Here is a 17,537-nt window from a genome sequence, read left to right on the forward strand (position 1 = left end):
TTGAAAATCTATATCTCGTAATAACTTCGTGGCTAGAATGTGGTATTTTTGTCACATGTAGAACTCAGTTCAAGGTTTCTTTTGGTACTAAACAGAGCTTCTACTAACGCCTGCATATAATATAAAAAAATAAAAACGAAAATCAGTAAAAATTACAATACTTTCGCCTCTATCGACAATATCGAAAATTTCAAAAAGGGATAATTTGCGCCTTTAATCACTTCATATATTAGCAACGTAATAAATTATCTAGTCACTAGTGTATCTATTTTTTTATACGAATTTATTTAGCTCAGTCGGCCGCGAAAATTCCAATATTTTAAATGTTTTTTAAAAATCGTAAATTTAATCATAATTTTTAAACAAAGAATATTTTCTTTGTGCGGCAATGCCTGGACGGATAGCCGAAACCAATTGAATATTGAAACTGTAAAGGCGAAGCTGCAAATTAATTAAATGTAATTTTAAATTATCGTGCAAAGATTTTTATACATTCGCTTTAGAAAATGAAGAGCTATTAAAAGCTGTTTCTTCCAACAGCAAATATAAATGCCAAAAATAAATTTTCTCTATTTAACATTGCTGTTTTAATTATCTCCCGTAAAAAATAACTAAAACTCGTATTTTTGATGCTGTTAACCCTTAAATCCTGGCATCTTAAATACTGGCAACCCTAGGTGCGGTGCGGTCGTGTGGCGAGTCGATCGCACCGCACGAGTACGGTGGTCCGGTCGCACCAGTTCGAACGTCTGTTTATAATATCAGACTCGGATGTTTTCCTACTCATTCACGCTTATTCAATGTGTGTAAAAACTAAAAAGCTATTTCGCACTCGCTCGGAATAAAGATTTTATTTAGTGTGTTTTAAGATAATTTAATTTTTATGAATTAAAAAGATATTTTTAAATACTTATTATTGTCTTATAATTACTATGAATCATGGAATGTTCACATTTATTAGATAACGTCAAGTTGTTTAGCGAACTCAACATTGAGGACACAACAATCACAAAGAACTTCAAATGTTCAGGTAATTCAAACTATAAATATAGTGCATTAAATTAACATTAAAACCTAGTTCTTACCTATGTGTCATCATATATTTAAAATAAGAGGTTAGTGGAAAAATCAATACAGCGAACTAAAATAATCAGCTGTTTCGCAGGGGGGAGGGGAGGCATTAGTGACCGTGAAGATTGTTTCGGATGCAAAAATATTCCTATCCTAATAATGTTCTATGTGTAGTGTGACCTTTTATTTCATGAAGGCTAATGTAAATGCTAAACTAAAAGGGGTATACATGAAAACATAAATAGCCATTGTAAGACATACAGTTTTGGAAAGCATATTAGAATGACTCACTAAACAAAACAAGATATATTTTTGCGCAGTTTGAACTAATCACTGACGTCATAAGCGTGGCCTAATGCTGCTGTATGAAAGTAGAAACACCCTTCAAATATTTTGTAAAGAACACCCATCCTTTATGTAGAAAGATTTCTATAAACATAATACCTACCTACATGTGATTTGATTCTTAACAAAGTTTCCATACTCAAATAAAAACACTATAAATAGATCTTGTTTATACAGAAAACAACACATTTTGATGGATACAATAATAAATTGCAATTTCAGAATGTTCAGTAACAGAACAGAATTGGCTATGTTTACAATGTGGCATTGTAAGCTGTGGAAGATACATAAACGGACATGCAAAGACACATTCAGAAACTTTTGACCATCAACTATGCATGAGTTGTGATATGTACTCAGTGTATTGGTAAGATTCTGATAAATTTTATCTTAATATATGGACATACAGGGTGTACCAAAAAGTAGTGATGAACGGAAGCTGAGAGGTAGAGGACCTAGAGGGCTATCCGAATCACCCCCATGTATGTAATGCGATTTTTCGTATTTTCGGAGTTATGACGATTTTTTCAATTTTTCACCTATCGCCGAGTACGATGATATTTTCACTCATGCTGACGTCAATGATTGCGGAAGATGCTTGATTTTTTTTGTGTGCTAAGCTGAAAGATAGGCCAATTCAGTATGGTAACATTTACTATCGTTAGATCTTTGAATGGAATAAAAAAAAGAATGAAATGGCAAGAAAGATAAAATTACCCAGTATGTTCACCACTTCAAGGGCCCGTAAAAAAATAAAATCACATAAAAAAATTTTTCCGTTTGACTTTTAAAAACTTGCTCTATCTATCAGATAGCTACCCTGAAAATTTCATTTTATTATTCAGAAGGCTTCAATCGAAAAATTTAAATCTAAATGTGGTAAGTGCAAAAATTGAATTAACATGATGATCATTAAAACCAATAAATAGGTGTTTAATTACCAGAAATTTTTAAAATAACCCCGCTGTTGCTCAATGCAAGTGCGACATCACCGTAAAAAGTTGTCTTTTAAATGTCTGAATGCCCTTTTATCATTTTTAATGGTTTCTTCTGTTACTATGAATTTCCGGGTTATTTCGTCTAAATTGTGGCAGTCTCTCGTCTTTGTAGTATCCCCACGGAAAATAATCAATAGGGTTTATGTCCGGGGTGAAAATATCATCGTACTCGGCGATAGGTGAAAAATTGAAAAAATCGTCATAACTCCGAAAATACGAAAAATCGCATTACATACATGGGGGTGATTCGGATAGCCCTCTAGGTCCTCTACCTCTCAGCTTCCGTTCATCACTACTTTTTGGTACACCCTGTATATGGACATGAATAATGGACTCCTAAACCACTTAACCGATTATAATAAAATTCGCACACCATGTGCAGTTCGATCCAGCTTGAGAGATAGGATAGTTTAAACATGTAGGTACCACGGGCGAAGTCGGGGCGGACCGCTAGTATTGTATATAAATCCTGAAAAATATTTTAACCAATATCCACTTATCCTCTCTCAAATATCTTAAATAGACAATTTTATTTCTTTATTTGCTTTCTTATGTATTTAGATATCTATGCATATAAGAATGTCTTTAAACAACACATAGTATACATTTTTATCATATCAAATCAACCTTAATCTCTTAATTCTCATTTGGCCTGATTTATGATAAGGCAAATATTTATTCACAATTCCTTGAAAAATGAGTAAAATATTTAAACCGCTTCATTTTGCAGCTACAAGTGTGATGAATATGTTTCAAATGACACAGAAGAGCATATTATTGACAAAATTAGACAAAGTATTAAGACCGCTAACAGCAAAGAAGATTGTGATCCTAACAATGATCAAAATGAAGGTACTGATGAATGTGAAGATAAAAATAATATAAGAAATGAGTCAAATGATAAATCACAAACAGAACCTAGTGAAAGTAATCCTACCCTGGAAAATACAGATACTTGTAATGTGGAAGCACAGCCAAGTATAGCAGAGGGCAGCGAGAATAAAGTTAGAGTATCAAAGGTAAGCCATTATACTCGGAAATGTTATAATATTATTATATTATATGTATGCATTTAATATTTTTATAAATTTAGCAAGAAAAAAATCTTTTGTAGTGTTCAGACTTCAGAGTCAGCACTTTACAATTTTATTTCAATGTCTATATAATTTTATATCAAGTGCAGAAGCATGTGTTGCTTGTAATAAGCATATGCAATACTTTCACATTAATTTAAAAATAACCACACATAAATTTATATTTTTATTACTTTTTATAATGCATCTGTTGTGTATTTGGAATAAATGGTTTTATTCTGGCTTTCATTAAAAGGGTTGTTGGTAAATTATAATGTTGTTGTTGTTTTTATATGTGGAATGATCATCTAGGTTTGATAACCTCATCAGTCATCAGTGTATGACCCATTTCCTGAACTTTGATAGGGGACTGATTAATAATTACCTATTTATATAAAATTATTTGCATATTTCAATTAGCTGTTCTTGGTATATCCAATTAGTATTGAATCGTAACATTATTTTAATTGCTCTTACTAGTTCATTCACAGCCAAAGAAACGATTGAATATTGAAATCCTTATGCATAAAATGTTGTTAAATTATTTGTATACTTGAAAGACCCCCTACTAAATACTATATTATCTAATAAAAGATAGAAAACGATACTAAATTTAAATAAAATTAAGCTGGTACTAACTTTTTGCCCATATAATATACCTTTTTGAGATGATAATTAACATTATTATATACATTTTAGAATGTTGAAGAACCAGTGCGGAGCCTACGTCCCAGATCTAGAAAGCGATCTCATTCCAATGACAGTCACACATCAGAAAACAGTATGCAGTCGAGCAAGTCTAAAGAGAAAAAAGTATCACCAATAAATGGGAAGAATCATAGGGATAAAAAAATAGTCGGCTTAAAGAATTTAGGGAATACATGCTTCATGAATGCTGTATTGCAAAGTTTGAACAACATACAGGAGTTTAGCTGTTACTTCAGTCAGTTGCCATCTTTGGAGATGAAGACCAATGGGAGGAAGGTTTATCATTCCAGAAGCTATACTCGGCAAGAGATGCATGATGTTATTATGGCTGAGGAACTTAGAAAGGCAAGTTTTTTATTGTTTTTCTTAAACGTTTTTTTTCTATTGGATTCTTATTCTGTGTTATTGAATGTTATGTAACTATTTTTATTTATGTTTAACAATGATACAGTAATAATTTGTGATCAGAATGTTTTAATGAACTTATTTATACTATCTTATCATAATCTTAATCTTAATACTATTATAAAGGCGAAAGTTTGTATGGATGTATGGATGTTTGTTACTCTTTCACGTAAAAACTACTAAACCGATTACAATGAAATTTAGCACACATATAGAGGGTAACTTGGATTAACACATAGGATAGGTTTTATCCCGGAAATCCCACGGGAACGGGAACTATGCGGGTTTTCCTTTGAAAACGCGGGCGAAGCCGCGGGCGGAAATCTAGTTTATACTATAACTGTATAAAATACTATTACATAACAATGTGACTAGCTTTAAATATATATTTTTTCAATTTTCAACAGGTTCTGATAAATCTCAACAACGGCGGGTGTGGTTCCAAAGGAGCCATATCTCCGGAATGCCTGTTCCTTGTCATTTGGAAGGTGGTGCCGAGGTTCAGGGGATACCAGCAACAGGATGCGCACGAGTTTCTCAGATATATGCTTGATAGGTGAGTTTTGGAATTACTTACTTATTTAAACCAATAAAATGTATTAATGAAAATAGAGAATCATATGTTACCAATAATAAACATTATAAAAACAATATTTCTATTTTCACGGCCTGTCGGCGCGATATATATTACAATAACCGACAGGCTACATTGAAATAACGAAATAAAGAAACTGATTCTTATTGCTAAAATATGAGCAACTAGTGGTCCGCCCCGGCTTCGCCCGTGGTACATATTTCGCAATAAAAGGTAGCCTATGTCCTTTCTCGGGTATCAAAATATCCCCATACCAAATTTCATGCAAATTGGTTCAGTAGTTTGGGCGTGATTGAGTAACAGACAGACAGACAGAGTTACTTTCGCATTTATAATATTAGTATGGATTAAAAATGATCAAACTATTGTTTAATATTTTTCATATATTGTGAAAGAGGATAATTTAACAATGATTTAATTGCAGATTACACACGGAGTTACTACAGTTGTTGCCTCCCGATAAGGCGGAAGGAGGGTTTGTTCCGAAAGCGCCCTCTGCATCTATTGTTACTGCAGTATTTGGAGGGACTCTACAGAGTGAGGTAATAAAATATTTTCAAAATCAGAATAAGTAGCATATTATCTAATAGGAATATAAAATATCAATAAAAATGCACTTTTTTTATTTGTGTTTAAAAATTAAATTACGAACATTTACGAGCATAATTACGAAAAAACGTCTGTTTAGATATTTATTAATTACATAGTATAATAAATGTGAATATGTTACATGATTTCATAACAAACTAGCTTTCCGCCCGCGGCTTCGCCCGCGTTTTCAAAGAAAAACCCGTTTCCGTAGGATTTCCGGGATAAAACCTATCCTATGTCCTTTCTCGAGTATCAAAATATCTCTATACCAAATTTCATGCAAATTGGTTCAGTAGTTAAGGCGTGATTGAGTAACAGACAGACAGAGTTACTTTCGCATTTATAATATTATGGATTAGTCCAACGAAGCGCAAAATAATACCGGAATAAAGAATAATACGGGAAAAATTTGCACATTTAAATTGTACAAATCCATACTAATATTATAAATGCGAAAGTAACTCTGTCTTTCTGTCTGTTACTCAATCACGCCTAAACTACTGAACCAATTTGCATGAAATTTGGTATGGAGATATTTTGATACCCGAGAAAGGACATAGGCTACCTTTTATTGCGAAATATGTACCACGGCCGAAGCCGGGGCGGACCTCTAGTGCTTATATATGTTAATTTTTGACGTGACAACGTCTTATAAATTGGTTTGCCGGGTGACACTTCAAGAAACTGCGTTACGCTCCGCTCACGTTATGCGCTCACAATGAGAGCGAGTGAGAGGCACGCGGGCATGGTTAGCCCGCCTAAGAGCGAGAGAGACAGACATAAAAAGTCGTTGTCACGTAAAACTTTCGCCCGTATACCGATTTTACAGGCAACCAAATTTATTCACAGGTTCGATGTCTAGCGTGCGGCACGGAAAGTAAGAAGTTCGATCCGTTTCTAGATCTTTCGTTGGAGCTACCGGAGGGCGGTCCGGTGTCGCTCGCTGACTGTTTGTCGAGCTTCGTACAGGTATAATATAATAATAGTATATTTATTGAAAAAATATTTTTACGTTCATATAATGATAATGTGGTAGATTGATTAATTTTGTATTTATGTATAGCTACCATCATTAGACACTTTCGTTTCGTGGAAATGGTAAAAATTTCGCCATGAATGATTTTAAACTGATTTTATTTCAAATAAGAAAAAAAAATAATTTGGAAAATCCAAAAGTGCACGCCTCATAATTTTTTTTTAATAAATATTTATTAATTATTATTTTTGTTTATTTAATAACAATTAAACCACATCGAATCAGACCCTGAAAAATGAAAGGGTTCTATTCCTGAGCATACTCAAGCGTAAGAGAAAAAAAAAGACTCGATTAGTAAAGTATTTCGGTCGCTATCGTGTTAACAAGAAAAAGGATCCGCATATACAGACACACGGACGTCCAAGACAGAACTTTTTTAAACTGTTTTTTAACTAGTTTAAATAACAAAAATGACATCAAAAATATCATGAACGTTAAAAATAGTGTTTTTTCTTAATATGTGTGTGTATGTATTATCTTACAAGTGCAATGTATGATACATAAAGACATTTTAAGTTTGAAAAATCAGATGTTTTGCGCGAAGTGACAGTAGTACCCACCTCAACGCTTCGCTTATGAGGCGTGCAAAATCGGTTATTCTCATAAGATAGGTTTCAATTGTATTATTATATTTTTAATTAATTGTGATAGATAATTTTGTAAATTAATGTATTATTTCGCAGATCGAAGAGCTAGCGGACACGGAACGTTATTTTTGCAGTAGTTGTAAATGTAAACAAAAGTCAACCAAGCAGTTTTGGATTCGGAGACTTCCGAATGTCTTGTGTCTACATCTGAAGCGGTTTAGATGGAATAATTATTTTAGGTAAGTTTAAAAATACTTTATATTTAAGACTAGCTTACCGCCCGCGGCTTCGCCCGCTTTGTCTAAAACCTAATAAATTAATTACTAAAACCTTCCTCTTGAATCACTCTATCTATTAAAAAAAACCGCATCAAAATCCGTTGCGTAGTTTTAAAGATTGAAGCATACAAAGGGACATAGGGACAGAGAAAGCGGCTTTGTTTTATACTATGTAGTGATTTAAATAGCTTATTTTTATTACACTTTAATATCTTTCGAGAACATCAGTTTAAAATACCGTAGAAACGTATGAATAAAATATTAGGATTATATTTCCGTAGAAACTTATGGATAAAATATTAGGATAAAATTACAATTCCGCTCACGAAAATATTTGGCTATTATGTTAATTGTCGACAACATGTTACTGGATGAATTTCGATATTAAGCCGCGTTTAAACTATTTATTTTGATTTCACTCGCAATACGTGACGCTGAACATGGCATGCACAATAGTGCGTGACGTTGCCAGCTTGCATATTATGACGTTTCAGCTAGCGCGCGACGTTGCCAGTTTGCATGCGACGTTTCAACTAGCGCGCGACGTTGCCAGCTTGCATACGACGTTTCAGCTAGCGCGCGATGTTGCCAGCTTGCATACGACGTTTCCGCTAGCGCGGGACGTTGCCAGCTTGCATATGAAGTTTCAGCTAACATGCGACGTTGCCAGCTTGCATATGAAGTTTCAGCTAACATGCGACGTTGCCAGCTTGCATATGAAGTTTCAGCTAGCGCGCGACGTTGCCAGCTTGCATATGAAGTTTCAGCTAACATGCGACGTTGCCAGCTTGCATATGAAGTTTCAGCTAACATGCGACGTTGCCAGCTTGCATATGAAGTTTCAGCTAACATGCGACGTTGCCAGAAGTTTCAGCTAACATGCGACGTTGCCAGCTTGCATATGAAGTTTCAGCTAGCGCGCGACGTTGCCAGCTTGCATATGAAGTTTCAGCTAACATGCGACGTTGCCAGAAGTTTCAGCTAACATGCGACGTTGCCAGCTTGCATATGAAGTTTCAGCTAGCGCGCGACGTTGCCAGCTTGCATATGAAGTTTCAGCTAACATGCGACGTTGCCAGAAGTTTCAGCTAACATGCGACGTTGCCAGCTTGCATATGAAGTTTCAGCTAGCGCGCGACGTTGCTAGCTGGCGTAACATGTCGCGCGGCTGGATGTTGTTCTTCTTATCACTGCCGCAGTAGCACCAGACGCACCTAGTGTGGATTTCAGCGGTTATAACGCGAAACATCGTAATTACACTAAAGTTTATTGTGTTAAGCCTTGTATCCACGCTTAAAGCGCGTCACACACGGTGAAGATACTATAATATTTTATGTTAAGATTCTCTACTATAAAATATTACAGTATCTTAAGGTATCCGGTATCAGCGTTCTGACCATCATTTTTCTTTTTGTCATTGCGTACTAAGACCCCTGTAGAACCGCCATCATGTTACAAATGACCCGAAATTTTGTGTTGATGATGAGCGAGAATGTTACGGTAAACTTTGCAAACATAAATTCTAGAAATTGGTTTTGATTCCACTAACAATATCGTATTGTTCCAGAACGAAAGTGGACACGACGATCACGTTCCCGCTGCGCGCGCTGGACATGTCGCGGTTCGTGCTCGCCAACGTGCCCGACACGCGCCGCTCCCCCCTCGGCAACTATCTGTACGACCTCGCCGCTGTCATTGTGCACCACGGCTCGGGGTGAGTGCCACTGCACATACACACACACACACATACAAGCACACAAACACATGCACGCGTACGAATGCACGCATACACGGGCAGGCGTACGAACGCATGTACACAAACACATGCACGAATACATACGCAGGCGTACGGACGCATGTACACAAACACATGCAAGTAACACACGCAGGCATACGGACAAGCATGCATACACAAGTACCTACACATAAACTTGCATGTATACACACGTATGCATACACATGGCGTACGGACTCATGCATGCATTTAGAATCACACACGTCGATTTATGCTATCGGTCACCGATTCCACCGAGTCTGTATATTATATGCGTTACAACACAAACTGGCCGGTTGGCTTGGTTGGTAGTGGCCCTGCCTTCCAAGCCAGAGGTCGTGGGTTCGATTCCCACCCGGGGCAAATATTTGTGTGATGAACATAGATGTTTGCGTTGTGTCTGGGTGTTAATTATCTATATAAGTATTTATTTAAAATTATATACAGTGGTGGTCACATAATTAAAGACACTAAGAGCATTTTATACTACCCAAGACACTTCTCTCAACATTTTTTTTACACTACCATTGGAACTTGTTAAATAATTTTAAAATATTCAGGTAGGTGTTGTCTAATGCTAAACTAATTTTTATCTACAAAACTTTTCGGTTTGTTAGATTTTAATCGATTCATCCTTACTACTAGCAGTTTTAACCCAGCAAAGGTCTGGCCAAAAGACATTAGACTCGCTTATGAGAAATATATTTTTTTTTATTTTAATGAGATTATTTTTCCAACACAAAATGCCTGACGTATTTACAAAACATTTTTACACTTTTCAATATTTGGTTGCATGTCGTTTGGCAGTAATGACGGTTTACATCTCTTGGGCATTGAAGCAACTAATTTTGTACAAGTTGCATCACTAATTTGGTTCCATTCTTCGAAAATGCTTTGCAAAGTTAGTCGACGTTTGATGACCGCTTTGCCGCGACTTCTTTCTTTCTTGATTCCATAATGCCCCAGCCACACGACTCGACGAGTGGTATGGGAAGTGACGAGGGAAGTAGGCAGGGACGTAGTGTGGCCACGTTACTCGTCATGCCACTCGTCGTGCTCATCGTCCTGCTCACTGCTGTCGGCTTTTGCGCGCGAGTCAAAGGACCGGCAATACGAGTGCGAATTAGGGATGGGCGTCATGGAATCAACGGACTAGTTAAATTAACCGTCTATATGTACACTCAACGATTCGACTAGTCCATCGCTCACCAATGCACTAGTTGAATTCAATGGCTAAACAGTCTTATTGATAAGAATAAATTCTTTTCTTTGAAGTTTTTTAAAAAAAATATTTTTGGTTTACAAGACCAATGTTTTGAATTTAAACTATAAAAACAAACGATAATAAGTTTTTTAGTAATACTTTTTTTAGGGAGTATAATTTTTGTAAAAAAGCATAAATATTTATTAATTGTTTTATTGAGATTAGAATTTATTGTTTTAAGAATTTATTTAATAATAGTTATAGTTATTTATTTTACACATGGACTAGTCGAAGATTTTAACTAGTTGAATGACTAGTTGATGAACGACATTTAACTATCTAGTCTCGTTGATGAAAAATACGTCGACGACCCATCCCTAGTGAAGAGCGTCGCGATTAATCGCGCGAGTAGAGCAGTGTGTGGCCAGACGGCAATATCGAGGCGAGCGGCAGCGCGATGAGCAGGACGAGGAGCAGCACGAGTAGCAGGACGAGTAGCATAGTGTGGCTGGGGTATAAGGTTTCGATCGGATTTAAATCCGGACTGTAGGGGGGGCCAATCCAAAAACAGTTACAGATTGGTTCCTTAACAAGCACTTCACTACTTTTGCTGTGTGCTTAGGATCATTATCGTGTTGAAAATTCCAAACAAAAGGTAAATTTTCCTCCGCATAGGGCAGCATGGATTGCTCTTAAATATACTTGTACTGGAATTTATCCATGTTGCCTTCTGTCTTTTTGACAGGTCCAACACCAAGTCCAGAAAAACAGCGCCACACATTGATATTTCCACCCCCATGTATGACTACTTATTTGTGTATCTTGGATCCATTTCCTTATTGAGATACATATTGTTTTCTGACAGAATTAATCATATTAATCTTAGTTTCATGCAAAAACAGCACATGTTTCCATTCTCGTTCAGTCCAGTGTTCGTATTTTGTAGCAAAGTCAAATCTTGCCTTCACATTCTTCAAAAGTGGTACTTTCCGAGCTTAAGTTTCCGAGATACTCTTCAGTGCAAGTTTTCCTCACACAGTCGCCGTCTAATTGTTCTTGCAGACACCCCCTTCAAGCCTGCTGCACCATACAACTCTGAACTGTATCAGTTCCGACCCTTTAAATGGATCTTTTTTAGCCAACAACACCATTTTTGAATCTTTCGGGCGAGTAGTTTCACTTAGATTTGCTTTTCTGAGTACGTTTTCGGTCGTGTGGAACATCTTGACATGTTTTATAGCATTCATAACCATATCCTTTGAACATTTTAATTATCATGGAAGTTAAAAATAATTTTTCTTGTGGACGAGTCGCAACTCTTGTTTTTAACCATAATAATTGATATTAAAACAATTAAACGTATGAATTTTAATTTTAAAAGTTAAAAAAAATTATGGAGTGTCAACGATTTATGAAATTACGCGGCAAAACGAAGAAAAGCACAATGCTGTTTCTTTTTATTTATAAAAAATTATAACTCATTTCTTGTTGTCTTTAATTAAGTGGCCAGCTACACGTACGTAAACAAAGTTTGTGTTACATTCCCACAGAGATCAAGTGTCGAAACTAACAAGGAATATAACTATTTTTTGTCCCTCATTTTAAAGAACACATTGTCTTGTATGGTTTAATAAAAATAATACTAGATTAAATACCTTTTTCAGATAATTGTAGTTCCTAATGTAAATCTTTTATGGTCAATTAGGGGGTGTCTTTAATTATGTGACCACCACTGTATGTATGTATGTTTATCAGCCATCTGGTTTCCATAACACAAGCGAAAGCTTAGTATGTTATCAGATCGTGCCGTGTGTGAAAATTGTCCCGAAATATTTATTTATTATATTATTTAAACTGCATGCCTTTTTTTGGATTTTACTTTACCTTAAAATGTTGAACAGCGCCGGCTCCGGGCACTACACGGCGTTCGCGATAAACGAAGAGCAATGGTTCCACTTCAACGACCAGACGGTCCGCGCCACGGACTCGACCGCGGTCGCCACGTGCAAGCCCTACATCATGTTCTACATACGCCGCGAGTTCTCGCTACCCACCGCCACGTGACCATACAAATACAGATTAAATAAATATTCCTAGCTGACAGTATTTCATTAAGGGCCGATTTTTCAATGCTTGGATAAAACTTATTCGTCGAATCCATACTAATATTATAAATGCGAAAGTAACTCTGTCTGTCTGTCTGTTACTCAATCACGCCTGAACTACTGAACCAATTTGCATGAAATTTGGTATAGAGATATTTTTATACCCGAGAAAAGACATAGGATAGGTTTTATCCCGGAAATCCTACGGGAACGGGTTTTTCTTTGAAAACGCGGGCGTAGCCGCGGGCGGAAAGCTAGTAATGTATAAAACTACCATTTTAAAAAGGTATTCTAATTGCCCGTGTTTGACAGTTTACGTGACATTTTAATATTATCGTGTAATACTTTAATGGACGGATAAGTTTTATCCAAGCATTGAAAAATCGGCCCTAAAAAATTTTTGAAAATCGAACACCCCCGTTCGATGTTTGATGTTATGCAATTTGAAATTCGTATCACATATTCTAGAATGTTTGAAACAATAATAATACGCGTCTCGCTACCCACCTTTTCATGCCAACGTTAATAAGTAATAGTTCATTGATAAGTTTGCAGTACTTGTAATACTATAGTTGATCTCAGTCATATCGCATACTCTGGCATTTTCGGCGCATTTGGTGCGTAAAAAAATGTAAGACCGTGAATCAATTGCTAGTTATGTTTAAGTTTGTGAGAGATGTTTCATATCTTTTACGACGAGCTTAGAAACGAAAAGTATTTGAGCTGGTTTTTATAGCTGTCTTATTTAAATAATTAAAATTTACAATTGCACAGCCACTTATGTATTGGGACAAAATAAATAAATAAATATTATAGGACATTATTACACAAATCGACCTAGTTGCTAAAATTGTTACATAACCTGTACAATGTACGTGATAGTTATAATTATTACAGTTCGATATTTATAAACATTTTATGGATGGATTAAACATGTCGTATATCTTATTAAAATTGTAGAACAAAATATACTTAATTAGAAAAATGATACGTTTAGAGCTTATATAGTTAACTTATGAAGAATAAAATATGTAATTTACACGAAAGTTGACTTTAGCAACTATTTTTCTTGTCACGTTCAATGATATTTTATTTTTTGATGCTCAGGTTCTTTTAAATGTTCTGGATTATATTTATTTGTGCTATTTTATGAACACTGTTATCAGCTCATGCAATAATTTATAACAGAGTAAAATTAAGGTATATAAATACAAAATACACTGTAAAATATTCTTAAAAATGTGTAACAAATTTTAACATACTACCATGAAAGGATTGCTATCCTAAAGAAATATTCAAAAATATAATTTTGTTTGCATGTTCATGGGATATATTAAAAATGTCGGTCGGTGAAATTATCCAGAAGAATTGCATGTTTAAATTGAAATTCTAGATCTTACCTAACCTTGCCGATAAAAATGTGTATTAAATAGACATTCGCATGTCATCTCTCTCGCACGTTTGTGATCAATCGCATGCTATCTCTCTCGCACAATTGCGAATAGTCACAATTTAATATTCGTTTTATATCGGCAGAAGACACATAGTTACCATTTTAATTTTACTCTGTTTTAAGTGAAAATAATAAGCATTTCTGTATTCTGTATTTTATCTACAATTTTGGAATATAACTTGGTAGCCTGACATTCCTCGGTGTTTGAGCGGGACTCTATTTCTAACTTTATAGCCTAGCCTAGGTTTTAAATAATGATATAGGAATGATATTGTAATCCTAGCAGGAATGATGATCATGCTTTTAATTTGTTGTATTGTAATTCTTCAGAAATACAAAGTTTTTTGTGAAAATAGCGTACAAGCCTTAATAATGGTTTTTAAAAAAATATGGAATTTGGGTGTCTGATTAGCCAAAGTTGAGTTGGCCAGTTGTCTGTAATATCCGCTTATAATTTGTTTCCGCGGATCGAGCATTTTATATTAAGTACAAGGTATTATTTTATAAGAAGTTGAAATAAGGAGGTTTCAACCATACATTCCCGTTACAGGTATCTGATGAATTGATTTTTTATTCAGTGCTTTACAAATTCTGTGTCCTTCAATATTGTGATAGCATACTGCATGTAAATAAAACTTTTGAATGATCTTTTTAACATTTCTTTGCAATGTAAATCGAACTTTGTGACAGATGTATTTTGTCTAAGTACTTCAATTACTGGGAGTTCAAAGTGATTGAATTTAATAAATTCGCAATTGAAAATCACGTGTTTTATTGATGCATGGTAATTATAAGTTTTTATTAATTTTCAAACATTTGACACATGTAAATAATTTTTTAAACCATGATTTTTTTGTTGATTCTAAGTCCGTATCAATAGTTAGTTCTAAAGAAGGAACGCTACCTGTAATAGGCAAGTATTCATTCCATTCCGCTGGTTTCAGCAAAGGTAAATTTCTTATAAAAAATTGATTAGCACTTGTTGGTATTACGTGTGTAACGTCCAATTCCTTTTGTTCAATATTATTCTCATTATTGATGTCATATAATATCGATGGTTCATCATTAGTTCTATTATCACCGATCCAATTGCCTTCAAGTTTTTCAATAGGATCTGATACTTCTTGCCCTTTAACAGGTTTTGAGGTTATTTGTATTCTAGGGTTTTCAGTTAGTAATTGATTGGACGACTCTAAATTGATTGTTTCATTTTCGAGGTGATCGACACTTGTTCCTCTTTCTACAACTTGTAGGTCTGGTTCATTATCATAACGTCCAGAATCGTTCCCTTCGTTATTCGTAATTATGTTTATGTTAGGTTCACAGTACACTAAATTCTCATTGGTTTGAAATTTATTATTATTTCTATCATATTTGGTCATTGGATGAAATCTTTTAGCTCTTGGCGATGAAATACTACGGTTGTCTTGTGAATGGTTTGCATTGGACTTAGATCGATTAGTCAAAGGTTGTCGTTTTTCATGACTAGACCAAGTATCGGGAGTCTTTTGAATAGAATTTATTGAAGCTGCATTATTAACATCTGCATCGTTCATTGAAGATTGTTTTAATGGCTCTGTGACTTCTGTAACAGTTGGCAATGTTGACGTTAAATTCAAGTTTAGTCTTGGAATATATGGTATAGGTGTGGCTATGCGATTAATATTGGCCTCTTTAGTCGGTTCAAATTCTAGTTCATCAGTTGAACTGGTACAGCTACTTGATATATTGGTTAACATATAATCATTGTCCGACAGAATACGTTTATTCTTATAAGAGTAAATCCAAATGGTTCTTTTATCTTTGTCGTGTTCTTGGGCGAAATAGATTTCTTCATTATATGGTTCAAGAGTGTCATTCCAGTAGTCGCGATTGGAAATCGCGTCACCGCATTGTATTAATTCTATGTCAGCATTTGGATCATCTGATGAAGTACTAGATGTACCTAGATTATTTGGAATAGTGAAGCGATTAACTTGCCGATTATGATACGATTTGTACTCTTGATCATTGGAGTAATTTCTATCTAAACTATAAAAACTGGGATACAGGTGGTTCGGACTACGATCGTAAGTCTCATTCATGGTTGGCCTGTTTGAATATTCTTCATCTTGACTTTTTTTATTCCTGCGTCTTTCTCTTGCTAACCCGTTTATTCTATAACTATCTTCATTAGTGAATAAGTCTTGACTAATATAAGACCATGCGTGAGCAAAGCTGTAGTTTTCTGAATCTTTCCTTTCTTCAATCTCGTCAGAAGAGTTTAGAATTTCGGTGATCTCTGCATTTGGATTGATTTCTCTTTCCTCCACAGGGTGTAAAGATATACTCGGATGTATGACGTTACGGTTTGCTAGAAGAATACTAATGTTTCATTAATATCAAATAAGTAAATGAAATGAACAGCAATTAACAGTGTGCCAACGTGAATTTAGTTTTATTAAACAAAGTGAATGTATATAGTTAGGTACCTACTTACTATTCAAATGTATATTGTTGGTTATATTAAAATTTCTATTAAACATGTTTGCAAACAATATTAAATTATCACACAGTCAAAACTAAAATAAAATAAATTCACTGCATGGGGATATATCTAAGGGGGATATAAATTGCAGAATAGCAAAACACATTGCACAGCTTTCGCAATTGGCAAAAAATTACTGCTGTTTGTCATTTTTACAAAATGAATGACATATAAGTAAAAAAGTTTTCATTATGTACCTACACCGTATCTACTTATTGATAATTTCATGATAATTTTAATTCCATGCATTTAACAATTGTGAAACAGTGTCTTTAATATTTTTGGACTTTAAACAATACCGAATGTTCACACCCATATTCACATGAAAAAAAATCTACATGTAGATAAGTAGGTATATAGCTACTAACGAAGTAATGGGAATCGAAAAGAACACAAAAACCTACCTACCTTCTTGTTAATTCCGCCTTCCAAAATCTACACGAACAGATAGAGCCACTTCGACAAATTCCCAATTCAAAGCTGAATAAAAAAGCCTTAAAATCCCCGACTACGCTAGCACTCAAAAATATTTTCCAACAGAGTGTAGTAGAGAAAAGAGTAGCAATTTAGTTGTCGCTAAAAGCCGGTGCGGCGTAGCGGCGGGTAGTGAGAATGTTGGCGAAACAAAGTGTAAATGGAATGATTGCGCCAATTCTCGTACAAAGGGAGACGAAATTGCATTAAAAGCTCAGTGGCACGGCGCATTTGCCAAGCACTTACTCCATTAGACGCGACCAAATAACATTACCGACGCGCTACGGAATATACGTCAATAATCAATTATGAT

General features: G+C 35.0%; 2 protein-coding genes across 3 annotated transcripts; one reads left to right on the top strand and one right to left on the bottom strand.

The window, feature by feature from the left end:
- Positions 1-804: 804 nt before the first annotated feature.
- On the top strand, positions 805-12,913 carry LOC149900264 (ubiquitin carboxyl-terminal hydrolase 3-like). 2 transcript variants are annotated; one of them, XM_090113098.1, is made up of 10 exons: positions 805-1,030; positions 1,639-1,783; positions 3,145-3,433; positions 4,187-4,540; positions 5,008-5,156; positions 5,620-5,737; positions 6,636-6,755; positions 7,506-7,648; positions 9,255-9,401; positions 12,567-12,913. In XM_090113098.1, the coding sequence occupies exons 1-10, from the start codon at positions 940-942 to the stop codon at positions 12,727-12,729; spliced, it is 1,719 nt and encodes a 572-aa protein (XP_089969224.1). In that variant the 5' UTR covers positions 805-939; the 3' UTR covers positions 12,730-12,913. The 2 variants fall into 2 exon arrangements, with proteins under 2 accessions (XP_089969224.1, XP_089969225.1); XM_090113099.1 differs by lacking the exon at positions 805-1,030 and adding an exon at positions 1,208-1,321 and having other exon boundaries at positions 12,567-12,912.
- A 2,098-nt stretch (positions 12,914-15,011) lies between these two features.
- On the bottom strand, positions 15,012-17,066 carry LOC149900265 (uncharacterized). Its single transcript, XM_090113377.1, has 2 exons — positions 17,063-17,066; positions 15,012-16,576 (listed from the first exon to the last, which is right to left on the bottom strand). Exons 1-2 carry the CDS (start codon positions 17,064-17,066, stop codon positions 15,012-15,014), a joined length of 1,569 nt encoding a protein of 522 aa, XP_089969503.1.
- Positions 17,067-17,537: the final 471 nt, after the last annotated feature.

This window comes from Colias eurytheme, chromosome 19 (genome assembly GCF_061535395.1).
Source record: "Colias eurytheme isolate Ceu_HAF_F1 chromosome 19, ilColEury1 Martin Lab GWU primary, whole genome shotgun sequence".
Taxonomy (NCBI): Eukaryota; Metazoa; Arthropoda; class Insecta; order Lepidoptera; family Pieridae; genus Colias; species Colias eurytheme.

What these genes read in the sequence shown, in the direction of transcription:
- LOC149900264 (XM_090113098.1), top strand. Translation starts at nt 940, where the DNA reads ATGGAATGTTCACATTTATTAGATAACGTCAAGTTGTTTAGCGAACTC. An exon ending in GATATGTACTCAGTGTATTG is followed by an intron (nt 1,784 to 3,144) that starts GTAAGATTCTGA and finishes TTCATTTTGCAG; the next exon opens with CTACAAGTGTGATGAATATG. An exon ending in CTCAGATATATGCTTGATAG is followed by an intron (nt 5,157 to 5,619) that starts GTGAGTTTTGGA and finishes ATTTAATTGCAG; the next exon opens with ATTACACACGGAGTTACTAC.